Below are 17458 nucleotides of genomic sequence, written 5' to 3' on the forward strand. Positions count from 1 at the left end.
TTAACAATATAACTGAAATTCATACCCATGCCATTTGCCAATAATAAGAATCATATTTTGGAAAATAAATTTAATTGATGTCAACACTTTAAAAGATGCAGCAGTTGAGTAGAGAACTGAACCCAAATTGGGAGGCCTGGAAATAATTATAAAGGGACCAGAAGAGTTAACATTCATATTTATAAAGAACTGTCCTAAGAAAGAAATAAACAGCTGTTCCTACAAATCCTGGAAATAAAATAACTAAAATTTAGTCGTTTTGACTGCATTGCTCCCATAATACAAAGACATCAAACATGCAGTGCAGTGGCAGTGAGTGTAGGGATCTCAGGTGCTTTTGACAATCAGAGGCCATCGCATTCCCAACAACAGCCAGGGCAGTTATTCTGTACGCAACAGCTACTTAATTAAACAGTAAACTTAAAAATCTCCAAGTATATGAAGCATTAAATGGCTCCCACATGCAGAATAAATAAGCAAAAGCCAAATCATGAGGGACAGATGCTGCAGAATTCAAAGAACTCTTTATTTTATTGGCACTGCACCTAATGTTGGAGACTTTAATGAAGAGATAGTTCACAAAGACAGGTGAAAATTGGGGCAGAATTTTACGGCCCCTCCTGCCGGCAGGAATTTCCAGTGATGCCGAAGTCAATATGCTTTTGAATGGCTCGCCGCATTTTATGGCCATGCTCCCCACCCCCCGTGACAGGGCCATAAAATTCTACCCCTGAAGAAAATGATGGCAAATGTGGATTGCTACTGATAAGATAAAATAGAAAAGTACTACGTAAAGTTCCATTGCCCAATTAAGTAGCTCTTGGCATTAGGGTCCTGAGGGTAGGACATGATTTTTCCCATCACAGGTACCTTCACTTCTGATTTTCCTTTCCTGCAGAATTGCTTTTTACACCATTCTAACTGATTAGATTATAAACAATTAGGAACAAAGGGTATTTACTTAAATTTAACATTTGACTTCCTAGGCCTGCCCTCATCTTCTGATTTTCCTTTCCTGCAGAATTGCCTTTTATACTATTCTTACTGATTAGCTTATAAACTTAGATAATGTTCATCCTTAATTTTTATTTCTAAGCTTCCTAATTCTCTTTTCATAATCAAATGGTTTCAAGCTTGAAAACATCCTCGCTGCTTTTACCTGAAACATTTCTGCTGTCTCAATGTCTTTTTTTTTTAATAAGGTGACCATGGTGCTGACATTACAGTGTTCTCTGGTCTCCCACTCTAACTCCATCCAGTTGGAGACCTTGGGCAGAATTTTATGCTTGGTGGACGGGCTTGGCAGGGGCAGGCAGGGGCGGTTGGGAAGCCCACCAACGCCCACGATTGGCACCGCACCGCAATTTCATGCTAGCAGGTCAAGTAGGGCCTGCCCAGCGTGAAAATTGAGCGGCAGTGCTGAGCACTGCCTGTGCCAGTGGGAGGGGGGAGCACGGAGTTACCTCAGGGAGATGAAGAGATGTAGAAAAATGAAAATGTAATAAAACATGTCCCATCATGTGACTCTGTCAATGAAAAATTAATGTTTTTTATGTTATTTTAATTTGCTTTTGGAAACCTTACCCTGTCCGTAGATGAGGTTTCCAAAAAAAATCCAAAGGCTGCTTGGCCTTTTCATCAATCGTTAGGTTGGACGGGCAGTGAAAACCTTACGTTAATTGATAACTTTGTGGCCTGGACAGGCCTTTTAATTGTCAGCGGAAGCGCTGCCGGCTCTGACATGCACCCGCCAACTGAGCGATCGCGCGACTGTGCGTTGACGTCGGCACGCTCAGCCAACGTCAACGTGCGTCATTTCATGCTCGAGTGAGTCAGGCATGCGCCGGCCCGCCAAGCGAACATTTCTGCCCCATGGAACTGTGCGAAGCATTTTAAGGCATTTTGGTGCGATATGGCATTGTATCAATTCAATACTCGACTAGATTTTATGTGCCCCCACCAGGTGCCCATAAAATGCTAGGTGCGTAGATGGCAAAATTGTCAGCCTACCTGCCACATATTTAAGTGAATAATTAAAGGTCAATTAGGCTTGTTAGCAAGCCTATTGACCAGGCTAATACTCTGCCCAGGCCGTGATACAGTTTGCGTGGTCAGATGGACGGGAGCGGGCAGGCTGATTTTGTGGCCTAGATGAAAAACAGTGGGAGGGAAGGGGGGTTGGCTGCACCTCATTCGGGCGGGTCAGTGCCCTGTGTGCGTCTGGGGTACCAATCCCAACATATCAGCCCCCCACCTCCACTTCTTTCCTCATCACCTGTCCTCCAAAACCCAGTCCCCCACTCCCCTCCCTGGGCTCCTGGATGTTTCCCCGCCCTAAAAGCCTGGGAATTACCTTGCTCCAGCAGCCATCCATCTTCTGCGTGCTCCTTCTAGCAGTCCTGACAGCACACACTACTGAGCTCTGGCGCTACTGGGGCTGCTAGCCAATTAGATTGGCCAGCAGCTCTCTAGGGCAGGACTTCCCACTCAACAGCGAAAGTCCCATTTTTGCCTTGTTTAGTCCACCCAGACAGTGTTATGGCTGCAGGGCAGGCTGCTTTCCACTGTGTGGACCATTGGCCAACTTTTCTTTCTGGGATGGCAGGACAGGGAGCAAGCAGTCTGTTCCCCCACCCCACCCCTATAAAATGCTGTCCATTTATTTACTCATACATTCATTCAGCAATTGAGCTGTTACATGCTGTTGAAATGAAGTAGAAGGCATTTTACTCTGTATTTGTCATGCTACCCTTTACATGGAAGTGCTTGATACTGTACCTGAAATGAGAAAGTGTTTCATTTCTGGTATCAACATTCCTCACATTAACGCAATAGTAATACTGTCCACTGAACGACTGAGGTAGTATTACAATCACTATCTGAAGCACCAGTCCATAGTGGAATCAGTTTGTTTGACCAAAATAGCTCTCTGTGCTCCATCAAGTTTTATCTTCTATTGTTTTAGGCTCCTCTAAATCATTTCAGTGAGCACAGTTTCTGTGCAATGCCTTTGCAGTTCGACCAGTTCTAATCACGTTTAAATTACTGATCATAGCATCACATTTCCCTGCGCCTCCCTCTGGCTCCTTACTTGCACACTTTGTACCTGCTCCTGCCCTCACAATTACCATCTGCACACATGCTGGTTCTTTCTCTCACCGTGCAAATTATGTTAAGCTCTCAAACACATCCCTTCAAAAGGCTGCACTCTTAACACACTCCCATGTCAAAGCAATATCACAAAATTTGTTGAGGAAATAAAAGTAGTTGGGGATCAGGATTGAAAAATCAGCTGTTATTCATTTAGAAATATTAGCCTCACTTAAGAAACCATAAAGAGGAGGGATAATGGATATTAAAAACAAAGTCTTGAAAATGGCTGCAACCATAAACAAATACCCACGGAATATAAACGTTATCCTATAAATCATACTTCCCAAACAGAGGAGAAGAAACTTAGCAAACTGTTCTACAGAATTGGATCATTTCCCACTTAGATGCCCAAAGATTTATTTCTCATAAGAAACATTAAACATGTGATGATATTAGAAGTATTGTTCCAGAGCTGAAGAAATGAAGCCAGGACTTACCCTGCAGGACCACTAAAGGCAGCTGTCTCGCGGAGCTCCGGGCCTGTAATCCATTTAGTCTCATCCACTACCGTCCGAGCATGAGGCAACCTCCCAACATCTTTTATTGTCATCATGAGGTGGCGTGAAGACTTTAGGATTTTCACAGCTTCATCGTGGGGAATATTGAGAAAGCTTCTGCTGTTTACCTCTATAATCTGGTCTCCAACCTAGTAGACAGAAACCTCACAGTTACTGTAAATCACAGGCATTAGAAATATCTACTGTTGGAATTAAGTACAAAGCAGCATAATAAACCTATTTAATGGGATTACATTAGGAATTCCTCACTGATAGCTTATTTTATTACAATTTTTCGTGGAATTGAGGATATTAAAATGGTGCAATTGAGCAGAATTTTGTTATTTCTACGATTTGCACTGTTGAAGGCCAGAGCATGGGTTGTGCCTACTGATTATGATTAAGTTGTGTTAGCTAAGGAAGACATCTTATGGATATTAAGCTTTTTCCTACACGAAGAAGGTTAAAATTATCTGGGAAAATAACAAGGGCCCAATCTTATTCACTTTCCTGAAGACAGCGCACAGTCAAGGACTTCAAATGTTTGGGAACTGGTCGTGACTGTCACAAAAAAAAAGGAAAAATGACAAATTGTATAAACAAAATGAAATAATTTGGTCAAAGTATCTGAATAAATGTCAGTTTTGGGATCTTTGATCACTTTTTGTTTCTCTGTGGAAATGATTTTGAGATCCAATTATATTTAAAGTTTGTGCATTCAAATAAATTGCACTAGCACACGTCTGGAAGAAAAAGCACATAAAGGTGGTTAAAATGTTAATGTTAAATGTTGATGTGATTTCCCAAAGACCAAAGACAGGCACTAATTTGTTAGCCTGTAGTTTACCTCAAACACATTGTATTGGGAAATCACTAAACCCCTGCAGTTGGCAAGAGTTCTCTGATTTAAAACAACCCCATTGTGAACAGAGAGATTAGGATTACAGGCAGAAATATATTGGCAGTTAGGTTTTAAACACCAAGTAGACGGTGAGATTCAGAAGACTGGGTAGCAGAAGGCTGGTTAGAAGCTACTTTTAATGAAATTTGGTGTGGGATAGCCGGTTGCATAGATTCAATTATGTGTCCAATCGTAAATTACTGTATATAATCACTTGACCTTTCAAAAATAAAGTAGTTTAATAATTTGTTCTCACCTCATCTCAACAAAATATGAATATTCCGACTATTAAAAGATTGGAGAAAAACTTGTAAATGCATATGCGAAAGGCAGGATATCCAGTTGCATATGAAGGGGGTAGGTCGAGACATCACCCTAGTTTACCCTATTGTATAAGTGGATGTGGTGTAGTCAGCCTTGGTTCAGCAGTAACACTCACACCTCAGGGTCAAAAGATTCAAATTTCCACTCCAGAGACATGAGCGCATAATCCAAGTTGACGCTTCAGTTCAGTAACTGAGGGAGTGCTAAACTGTCAGAGGGCTGTCCTTCAGATGAGACTTTACACCTACCCACTCAGCTGAACATAAAAGATTCAATAGCACTATTTCAAAGAAGAACAAGGAAGTTCTGTGATATGAATGAATGGGAGAATGAATGTATCCTGGCCAATACATATCTTTCAAACAATATTACTGAAACAGATTAGCTGGTCACTGATCTCATTGCTATTTCTTGGCCCTTGTTGTGCACAAATTAGCTGGTACATTTCCTACATTGCAACAGTGATTCTGTCTCAAAAGTAGTTAAGTGGCTATAAAGTGCTTGGCACATCTGTAAGACATGAACACTATATAAATGCAAGTTTGTTGTTTCTTTATTCTGAATTGACTAATAACATTAAGAAATGTTGGATCTGCTTTTAGAAACCATTGCATCACTGGAGGTATCTACAGCAGCCCTGAATTTATTATAGCAAACTTGCGATATAATACAAACATAAGAAAATGGTGCCCAGAGAAACAAATCATCTGGTCTGTTATGATAGCTCCACACAGCTGTGATCCCTAATGCATAATAAGTCAAAACAAGACAGATTGTCGAAGCTTTTCATCTTGCACTCATCAGGACAATTGCAAGAATATCAATGTCAGGGAAAGCAACAACTTTATACTGTATGAGAGGAGAGTGCTGATTGGTTGACAAGTGGACACCGATTGGTAGAGGCATTGCCATGGAGAATGCACCAGTTAACTGCCAAGCATTGTTTGAAATTTAAACCAGGCAACTTGAGTCTGGTCAAAGCATTGCCCTGAGGAAAGATCCAGTGAATAACTATCGCTTATTTTGTTTATCTGAAACAGGCGCAATGAATGCACATGTTCTTTCTGTCTGCAAAGAACAGGGCCCTGCGTATTAATACATGTAGCTCCCAGTACACGCAAATGTGCGCCATTGTAACCCTGACTGACAATCTCAAATTGGTTGTCAGTGTAATTTTTAGCACAATGAGGATTATTTAGCAAACTTTGTCCAATCACGGAATCACATCTAATGTTGGAGACTGTGTTTTGAGTTTTGCAAGCACAGACTGTTTGAGTACAGTCTGTACCTTGCCCATTGTGACAGCAGAAGGGACAAGCTGTTTGATATGATCCTCCAGTCTTTGGGATGTATGGCCACGTACTTAGCATCGCACAGGCACTGAAATTCATATACCACATTACTCATTTGTGTGATAGGCAGTACAAAGAATTGAGCAACAGGTGAAGCTAGCTGTTTCACGCTGCCACTATGCAGTGGCAAAACGAGTGATACTCACCACTAACAGGGTGCTGCTGTCAAGCCAAAAAGACATTCTGCCTATCTCACAAATCATTAACTGGTGCATTCTCCATGGCAATGCCTCTACCAAACAGTGTCCACTTGCCACCCAATCAGCACTCACTTCTCCTGAAATTGGTATTCTTGTGATTGCAAGATGAAAAGCTTTGACAAAATGACTCTTTTTTTCAGCAATACTCAAGTTCTGTACTACAAAACGACTATGTGCATTTTACATCAGTCACCACTCCCTGCGAGGAGCCTTGTAATTTCCTGGGAGTTGCAAAAACCAAACTATTAAAAATTACAAATCCAACTAGAGAAAAACAGCAGAAAAATTCCTCTCCAACCCTTGTCAGGATAGTATATTTTCTGTAATCCATTGTTAAAAATTACACGGCAATAAATGGATTCTGGAAGACGATATAGTTTCATATCCTATGGGGCAAAATTTGGTCATATCCTTGGTCTTGCATTATGAGACATGTCTCTTGATACACATCACATAATTGGTCAAAAATAATGAGTTTAATAATTTTATTTTTTTATCTCACCCAGCCATGTCCCAAAATCATTAACACCCTTTATTCTTTTTCATTTATGTAGTCATGTAGTCATTTATACCCTATTCTGGGGCAGAATTTTCCATTCGACATGCAGGCACACGCCCAACACGCTGGAACATTAAATGATGCGGCTGTATGTCCAGACGGGTGTACATCCATGAGTGGGATGAGGCTTCCTAAAGCTTTTACAAACTAAATAAAAAGTTTTTTTGAACAATAAAAACATGTCCCATCTCATGTGACACAGACACCACTAAACTCTATTTTAAAATAATTTCCAATAACATTATAGACATTATTATTTCTTCTGTAGAAAATTTCTGTGGTCTTGTGACGGACAGTAGCATCTTCATCCTTTAAAAGGAATATCAAGTTCTCCAAACAACCACCTTCATAATGCACACCACCTTCATAATAAAAACAGAAAGTGCTGGATGTCCTCAGCAGGTCTGGCAGCATCTGAGAAACAATAAGCAGTGATTCATCTTCAGACGTACTTCCAGCATTTTCTGTTTTTATTTTATATTTCCAACATCTGCAGTAGTTTGCTTTTATCCCACCATCTTCATACACTGTTGTAATATAGAGAACACATAACCACATGGCATAGACTCTTAAAGTGATATCTTCATACAAACAGAGATGTAAAACTACAGCTGGTTTCTTATATTCTGCAGTTCTTCCAGTTCTAGTGTCAATCTTGCATTCCCCACCACAGTGGTTAGACTGGGGAGTAACCTGCTCGGACTCAGTTAACATTTCCAGAAAATCACTTTGACTAGAAGGTTTCAGAAATTTATTGTTTTGGTCCTGGGAATGGTAATTAGATAAACATAGGAAAATAGAAGGTGAGGTGTAATGGGGGCAATTTGCATTTTTAAATAAACCATTCAAAAGAGTGGGTGAAATATTACACCTAACCAGGTGAAGCTCGGAAACAATTGGCAAAACGTTTTGCTCAGTGGGCAGGCATGTACCTGTCCTGCTCAAGCATGAAATGATGTGTGTTGGCATCGAATGAGCATGCCAGCATTGATGTATAGTTGCGTGATAGTTCGGTTGGCGGGTGCGCACCAGAGTCAGCAGTGTGCCCGCCGACAATTAAAAGGCTTGTTAAGGCCCTAAAAGAATCAATTAACTTCAACTTTTCGCTGCCCGTCTAACCTTAGGTTGGCAGGCAGGCAAAAATGCCAACCATTCTTTGCCTTTTTTTTAGAAAGCTCATCCACAGGCGGGATGAGGTTTCCAAAAGCAAATAAAAATAAAATAAAAGCTTTAAAATTTAATTAATAACATGTCCCTGCTCATGTAACAGAGTCACATGAGGGGTCATGTTTATTACATTTTTTAAATCTTTATCTTATTTTATAAACGCTTCATCTTCCTGAGGCAGCTCTGAAGCCAAGGGACCTGCTTCTGTGGTGCACATTCTATGAATCGATAATTTAGCATTATGCATAAGTGCATGTTTTTAAAAAGATATGAACTTAGACTGGTGATGTTGCAGTGCCCTGATTGTCAATGTTCTGCGATGGAATTTACTACTGCAATTTTAATGTTGACCAGCCGGCTGAGGATGGAACCAGGGCACTTCACCATTGGGAGGGGACGTACATGGCAGCTCTTGGCAGCCGCTGAAGAAGAGGCACTGGCATAGCTCTGGGCATGGGCTGTTTCTAGGGAGATGAGATCTGGTGCAGGGAGGGGCTGAAAGACATGGAAAAATTACAAAATGAAACAGGAACAGGACACAACACAAAAAACAAAATCAAAGCTTGTTTTTCAGCCTTATCAGTTCAGTAGCTTCTTGCTCAGAACTCCAGCTGATGTGAGATTGATTTTTCAGTGCTGGCATTTAGCGTATCCACATTTTATTGCTCATTATTGACAAGCAAATAAATGCAGACGCACTAAAGGCGGTTGGCATCATAAAATTCAGGTTGGCTCACCTCAAAGTTTCTAGACACGGCTAGTCAATGGCTTCACCGTAAAGATACACCGCTTTTACATCTAACCACGAGAAATTCAATAGTATTAGTTGAGCTAATGCACCCTCATGTAATTATATCTAATGTCACAGATATTGTTCATGATTTTACACAAATAGTGGAGCTTTCATCGTCTCGATTTCTTGTAGCTCTCCATCTGGATGGTGGAATGATACATTGTTAGTCCAGTACACAGACGGTAGTGCAGTAGTGAGTGATGCGGCACCCTGGATACATATGTTTCCATGCACATAATAGAGTTCCTAACTCTTTTCAAATAATATAACAATATGCTGAGCATCCGAAATCATCCAAAAGCCTCATTTACAAACAAAATAAATACAAACCTTGAATCTATGCAGTTCGCTTGGATAATGGAGTGACGAGTAGGTAGTTAAATTTCAATTATTTTCATTTTTCCCTCCTTAAAGGGGCTTTCATGAAAATGTGTTTAACAAATTGGTGTTTTGTGAGCGAGAAGAGTCATGCATTAATTTGTCACAGTAATAACTGAGCCAAGTGCTCTGGTACAAGTTTTGCACAACTGGGTGAAATAATCTGTTCAGTCTGTTCTTTGCAAGCCTGTAGCACTGCTGCAAGTGCAGTTACCGTGGTAACAACAGGGGCACTGCTACAAGCATCATACAGCTGTGTGCTTGCAACTGGAGCAAGCAAGAGCTTCTCTGTAAACAGTTAAGATTATCCAATGCATGTCTGATCTCACATTTTGCAGTTGAAAGATGGCAATTTAGATCACCTTAGAAAGAAAACAATCCAGCTGAAAAATGCAGAGAGTGTTGCACAAAATAAATCCAACAGGAAGCCCTTTGAATGAGCCTTACAAATAAATTAGTCAAGGTGGTGATATAACATTGAGGCCTAGCTGCTGTTAAACTACTAGAAATGTGCTAATACAACATGGTTTACAATACACTTCAACACAAGGCCTGTAGTATAATTTAGGAGACAGTTTAACACTTGAACACATTCTTGTCTTGTTCTTCACACTGGGCAACTGAATTGAAAACAATGTCAACAAAAAGCCCAGGCAACCCATTGTGTAAACTTAATATTGAATTATTTATAATGTTGGGAATAAGATGGAATTCCCACCAGTTTTCTGCTGATAATCAAAGTTAACCTGCAGAGAACAAAGCCTGGAAACGTGTTTAAGCACAGATGTTTTGCCTAGTCATTGAACTCAGTGTGAAGTGCAGCACAGGTCCACTTTGTCGACCATGCTGTGTAATACCTTTCCCCTTGAAACAGAGGTCTATACTATTATGATAGCAATACAGACAGAAGAGTATTGATTCCCTGTTATCCACACAGTTAAATTTGTCTTTCAAGAAAGAAGAGGTGTTTTATCCAGATAAGCATCTACCTCCAACATCAATGTAACTTGGCAACAACTAGATGCTTTCCCTCAGGCAAGTTCCCAGTGTGTTTTTCTGATCATTACGATTTACTTGCTACAATCTAATCCATCCCTCACTCTCTAACAAACTGTGCAGCAGAAAACTGAAACCTGCTTATTCGAATAGGTTTCATAACTGCCTCAAGCGTAGCTTGGTTTGCCCTTGTTTGGATATGTTGCTGTGAAAGTTGCTTTTCGAGCACTCTCTGCAGAAGTTGTCAGCAAATCACACTGCGCTATAAATAAGAGTATCTGCTCAGTCCTAGACAGTGGACAGTGCTAAGATAGTATAAAATGTCTGTTCAACCTGATACTGGAATCACTGTCATTTTAATCAAGTCTAAAATGGAGATGATGGCAAACTTAGATTCAAGCCATTAATCAAAAAGCTAATAGCAGTGTGATTTTATTTTGTGTTGTGACAGATACATAAAATGAAGAAAAAGCATACCATTATACCGCTTTTACAATGCCAATAAATAGCACAAATGGATTCTACCAGGAGAAAAAAATCCCAAAAGTGTGTCGGATGAGGACTGTAATAAAGCAGTGATAAGCATCTGTTTTATTGGGAGTTTTTGTTCACAGGCAAATTCAAATAGGTTTTGATCAGGCATGTTTGTGAATCTCTTTAAAGTGCGACTGTCTTCCTCGAAAGCCTTTGGACAGCCTTGTTGTCGCGAGAGTCAAAAGAATCATGAGGATCTTATCCATGCTGGAAATAACCAGCAGGTGTGGCAGCATCTGTTCAATAACTCTGTTCCTCTCTCCACAGGTGCTGGTACACCCGCTGAGTATTTCTAGCATTTTCTGTTTTTATTAGAGATTTTGATTTTGGATCATTATCCATGTTTATGCAGCCAGTGGAGAAGCTGGTCTGGAAGTAGCATATGTTGGAGAGTTGTTTGTAATCTGCCAACAGTTCCCTGCTATGTAGTAATGATGGACCAGTCTCCCCACTGGCAAGACAAATTTAAACAATTATTATATGCCATATTTGCCCAAGAGACATTAGCACAGTTGATAGTGTGGTGCATTTTGCCACAATTGACTCAATTCCCTCATGCTAATAAAGGATTTCTGAGGTTTTCAACGAAAATAAATACATTCCTTGGCCCATCAGATAGCCAAGAACATAATTATGTACTCCAGATTATTTGAAACCACATACCCTGACAAGACTGCGACAGATCATTTGTCCCTCTTAGTTGTTCCTGTGTGACTCAGTGCTGACACCCTCACCTCTGAGTTGGAAGAATGTAGCTTCAAGTCTAGACTGAAACATGAGAGCAAAACTGAGGGAGTACTGCATTGTTGCTTAATTCAGTTGAGGTGTTAAAGCAGGGCCATGTCTGTGGGTTCAAGTGGATGTAAAAGATTTGAAAGAGCAATGAGTTCTCCTAACAAATTGCTCAACATTTGTTCCTCTATCGATACCATCAAAATACATATGGACCATGATCAATCAGCACGTGTTTCACCGTGATCAATCAGCACGTGTTTCACCGTGATCAATCAGCACGTGTTTCACCGTGATCAATCAGCACGTGTTTCACCGTGATCAATCAGCACGTATTTGTCACATTTTCTGTTTGAGGGGTTTTGCTTTGTGCAATTTGGCTGCTGTGTTTACCTATGTAATGACTACACTTCAATTCTTTGGATATGAAGCACTTTAGGATCTCATGACAATATGAAAAACACTGTACAAATGCAAGCTCTGTCTTTTGAGCTCATCCCAACACCATTGGATCACTAGGTTAAGACAGACATTGCATAATTTATTTCAAAAATTTGCATCTGGAGACTAGATGTAATATTTCCAAGTTTGCGGATGACACAAAATACGACAAGAATGTGAATTGTGAGAATGTGCAAAGAGGCTTTAAGAGGATTTGGACAGACTTAGTGAGTGGGCAAGAACATGGCAGATAGAATATAATATGGATAAATGTGAGGTTATCCATTTTGGTAGGAGGAACGGAGGGTCAGTGTATTTTTTAAACGGTGAGAGAATAGGAAGTCTTGATATCCAAAGGAACCTGGGTGTCCTTGTTCATAAGTCACTGCAAGCTAACATGCAGGTGCAGCAAGCAATTAGGAAGGTACATGGCATCTGTTCCGATGATGCTACCTTCAAAAACAGTTCCTCTGACATGTCCTCCTTCTTCCTTAACCGAGGTTTTCCACCCACGGTCGTTGAGAGGGCCCTCAACCATGTCCGGCCCATCTCCCGCGCATCCGCCCTCACGCCTTCTCCTCCCTTCCAGAAACATGATAGGGTCCACCTGGTCCTCACTTATCACCCCACCAGCCTCCGCATTCAAAGGATCATCCTCCGCCATTTCCGCCAACTCCAGCATGATGCCACTACCAAACACATCTTCCCTTCACCCCCCCTGGGCATTCCGTAGGGATCGTTCCCTCCGGGACACCCTGGTCCACTCCTCCATCACCCCCTACTCCTCAACCCCCACCTGTGGCACCACCCCATGCCCACGCAAAAGATGTAACACCTGCCCCTTCACTTCCTCTCTCCTCACCGTCCAAGGGCCCAAACACTCCTTTCAAGTGAAGCAACATTTCACTTGCATTTCCCCCAACTTAGTCTACTGCATTTGTTGCTCCCAATGCGGTCTCCTCTACATTGGAGAGACCAAGCGTAAACTGGGCGACTGCTTTGCAGAACACCTGCGGTCTGTCCGCAAGAATGATCCAAACCTCCCTGTCGCTTGCCATTTCAATACTCCACCCTGCTCTCTTGCCCACATGTCTGTCCTTGGCTTGCTGCATTGTTCCAGTGAAGCCCAACGCAAACTGGAGGAACAACACCTCACCTTCCGACTAGGCACTTTACAGCCTTCCGGACTGAATATTGAATTCAACAACTTTAGGTCCTGAACTCCCTCCTCCATCCCCACCCCCTTTCTGTTTCTTCCCCCTTCCTTTTGTTTTTTTCTAATAAGTTAGATAGATTTTTCTTTTTCCCACCTATTTCCATTATTTTTAAATATTTTTAAATCTTTTATGCCCCCCCATCCCCACTAGAGCTATACCTTGAGTGCCCTACCATCCATTCTTAATTAGCACATTCGTTTAGATATATATCACCAACTTCAACACCTATGTGTTCTTTTGTTCTGTTGTCTGTGACATCTTTTGATGATCTGCTTCTATCACTGCTTGCTTGTCCCTAGACACACACACACACACACACACACACACACACACACACACACACACACACACACACACACACACACACACACACACACACACACACACACACACACACACACACACACACACACACACACACACACACACACACACACACACACACACACACACACACACACACACACACACACACACACACACACACACACACACACACACACACACACACACACACACACACACACACACACACACACACACACACACACACACACACACACACACCTTAAACCAGCTTATATTTCACCCCTTTCCTATTTCTACTTAGTTCTGTCGAAGGGTCATGAGGACTCGAAACGTCAACTCTTTTCTTCTCCGCCGATGCTGCCAGACCTGCTGAGGTTTTCCAGGTAATTCTGTTTTTGTTTTGGATTTCCAGCATCCGCAGTTTTTTGTTTTTATCTAAGGTACATGGTATGTTGGCCTTTATTGCAAGAGGATTTGAGTACAGGAATAAAGATGTCTTCCTTCAATTGGTTAACCTTGGTTAGACCACACCTGGAGTATTGTGTACAGTTTTGGTCTCCTTACTTAAGGAAAGATATGCTTGCCATAGACGGGGTGCAGCGAAGGTTCACCAGACTAATTCCTGGGATGACAGGATTGTTCTATGAGGAGAGATTGAGGAGACTGGCCTAGATTCTCTAGAGTTTGGAAGAATGAGAGGTCATCTCATTGCAGCTTACAAAATTCTTAAAGGGCTCGACAGGCTAGATGCTCAAAGGATGTTTCCTCTGACTGGGGCATCTAGAACCAGGGGACAGAGTCTCAGAATAAGGGGAAAGCCATTTAGCACCGAGATGAGGAGCAAGTTCTTCACAGAGCATAGTGAATCTTTGGAATTCTCTATCCCAAAGGGCTGTGGAGTCATTGAGTATGTTCACGACAGAGACTGATAGATTTCTAGATGATTATGACATCAAGAGATATGGGGATGGCATGGGAAAATGGCATAGGGGTAGACAATCAGCATGATGTAGTTGAATGGATGAGAAGGCTCAAGGGGCTGAATGGCCTACTTCTGCCCCTATGCTCCTATGTTTAATCAAACTTAGGGTTTTGGTGAGACCACATCTGGAATACTGTGGTAGTTTTGGACTTCACATTTAAGAAAGGACATACTTGCATTGGAGGTGGCACAGAGAAGGTTCTCTAAATTGGTCACCGGGATGAGGGAGTTGAGAAGAATGAGAGGCAATTTCATTGAAAATACAAGATTGTGAAGGGGCTTGATGGGTTGGGCACTGAGAGGTTGTTTCTACTAGTCGGGGAATCGAAAACACGGGGGCACAGTCTCAAGATAAGGGGCCGATCATTTAGGAAATTCGAAATTACTTTACTCAAAGGTTTGTGAATCTTTGGAACTTTCTGCACCAGGGCTGTGGATGCTTCATTGTTGAATACATTTAAGGCTGCAATAGACAGATTTTTGGTCTCTCAGGGATTTGAGCGATATGGGGAGCGGGCTTTTTTTTTTGCAAAAATATACTTTATTCATAAATCTTCAAAAACATTTCGAACCATTTCAAATCACCATTACAAAAATACAAACAGGTTCAACTTTTACAACATGAAACACAAGGTGTATCAGAACAAACAATAAATATTTCAATCATTGGCAGACATACATTTCAATCTGTACAGCCTGAGGGGCTCTTTACAGTTCCCAGCCCCCCAGTGCACTGTGACAGAAAGGTCTTAGGCAGCGACCCTTCCCCATTGCACCTTTGCGGCGGCTGCCCCAAGCTTAACTGTGTCCCTCAGCACGTAGTCCTGGACCTTGGAATGTGCCAGTCTGCAACTCTCGGTCGGGGACAACTCTTTGCGCTGGAAAACCAACAAGTTTTGGGCAGACCAAAGAGCGTCTTTCACCGAGTTGATGATCCTCCAGCTGCAGTTGATGTTTGTCTCGGTGTGTGTCCCTGGGAACAGCTCGTAGAGCACAGAGTCCTGTGTCACAGAACTGCTCGGGATGAACCTCGACAGAAACCACTGCATCTCTCTCCAGACTTTCTTCGCAAAGACACAATCTACAAGGAGGTGAACAACGGTCTCTTCCCCACCACAGCCACCTTGAGGGCAACGTGCAGAGTGGGTGAGACTCCTGGCGTGTAGGAAGGATCTGACGGGGAGGGCCTTTCTCACCACCAGCCAAGCTACATCTTGGTGTTTGTTGGAAAGTTCTGGTGATGAGGCATTCTGCCAAATTACTTTGTCAGTCTGCTCGGTGAACCATCCCACAGGATCCACCCTCTCCTTTTCTCTCAGGGCCTTTAAGACGTTACGTGCCGACCACTGCCTGACGGACTTGTGGTTGAAGGTGTTTTTCTGCATAAATTTTCCCTCGAGGGACAGGTGGTATGGCACGGTCCAACTACTTGGAGCGTTCCGCGGCATCGTGGCCAGACCCATCCTTCGTAACACCGGGGACAGGTAGACCCTCAGCATGTAGTGACACTTGGTGTTTGCATACTGAGGGTCTACGCACCGCTTGATGCAGCCGCACACAAAGGTGGCCATCAGTATGAGGGCAATGTTGGGCACGTTTTTTCCCCCTTTATCTAGAGGCTTGTACATCGTGTCCCTGCGGACATGATCCATTTTCGACCTCCAGATAAAGCGGAAAATAGCTCGGGTGATCGCCACCACACGGGAGTGTGGAATGGGCCAGACCTGCGCCACGTACAGCAACAGCGAGAGTGCCTCACACCTGATGACCAGGTTCTTACCCGCAATGGAGAGGGAGCGTCGCTCCCACATGCCCAGTTTCCTTTTCACCATAGACACTCGCTCCTTCCAGTTTCTAACGCATGCCCTGGTCCCTCCGAACCATATCCCCAGCACCTTCAGGCCATCAGCCCTGACAGTGAAGGGGACAAAGGATCGGTCAGCGATATGGGGAGCAGGCAAGAAAGTGCAGTTGACACACAAGATCAGCCATGACCATATTGAATGGTGGAGCAGGTTCGCCAGGCCATGTGGACCACTCCTATTCTTATTCCTTATGTCTTTATGTATCCTTGTATTTTTATATCTTCCTGCTGCTCTGGTTCCAGATGCAGGAACTCATCTATGCATTCTCAACCTTAATGACAGAACACTTTTGTACCAGAATATCCTTTAACATGACACCTATTTTTATTAATATAATTCTGGCCATATTTGGTAGCCATATAACAAAACTGCTAAAGTATCAGCTTGCACCTGCTGAAGGACATAGAGTCCTTTAGGAATTTGAATTTCTTTTTTATTCATTCACGGGATGTGGGCTTCACTGGCTGGGTCAGCATTTATTGCCCATCCCTAATTGCCCTTGAGAAGATGGTGGTGAACTGCCTTCTTGAACCGCTGCAGTCCATGTGGTGTGGTGTGGCCGTATTGCAAAGAAGATATACATTCATACGAATTAAGAACAGGAGCAGGCCATTCAGCCCCCAAGCCTGTTCCGCTATTCAGTAAGATCATGGTTGATCTTGGCCTCCACTCCACATTCCGCCTATCCCCAATAACCTTTGACTCCCTTGTTAGTCAAGAATGTGTCTAACTTGGCTTTAAAAATATTCAATGACCCTGTCTCCATTGGTCTCCAGGTGGGGGGTGGAAATGAGTTCCAAAGATTCACAATCTTCTGAGAGGAAAAAATTATTTTCATCTCCATCTTAAATGGAAGACCCCTTATTTTTAAAATAAATATACATAAGCCTTAATGAATCCAAAGTGCTCGAATTTACTGAATTAACCCAAACTGGTTCTGGCTGGGTCACCTCTGATTTGCTCCTCAGTTTAATACTTATCCCCAGTTAGACTTAGCTGCAAGCATCAGAAAGCAGCTTATGTTATAATTCTTACGCGTAATGCTGTAGCAGTCTTAA

General features: G+C 42.3%; 1 protein-coding gene across 1 annotated transcript in view; it reads right to left on the reverse strand.

The window, feature by feature from the left end:
* whrna (whirlin a) overlaps window positions 1–17458 on the reverse strand; it is a 204515-nt gene that overhangs the window by 99783 nt on the left and 87274 nt on the right. Inside the window, exon 5 of the mRNA XM_041193961.1 lies at window positions 3601–3799. Within this exon, the coding sequence (XP_041049895.1) occupies window positions 3601–3799 (199 nt within the window). The remainder of the gene's footprint in view (window positions 1–3600; window positions 3800–17458) is intronic.

Source organism: Carcharodon carcharias, chromosome 8 (assembly GCF_017639515.1).
Source record: "Carcharodon carcharias isolate sCarCar2 chromosome 8, sCarCar2.pri, whole genome shotgun sequence".
NCBI classification, from domain to species: Eukaryota; Metazoa; Chordata; class Chondrichthyes; order Lamniformes; family Lamnidae; genus Carcharodon; species Carcharodon carcharias.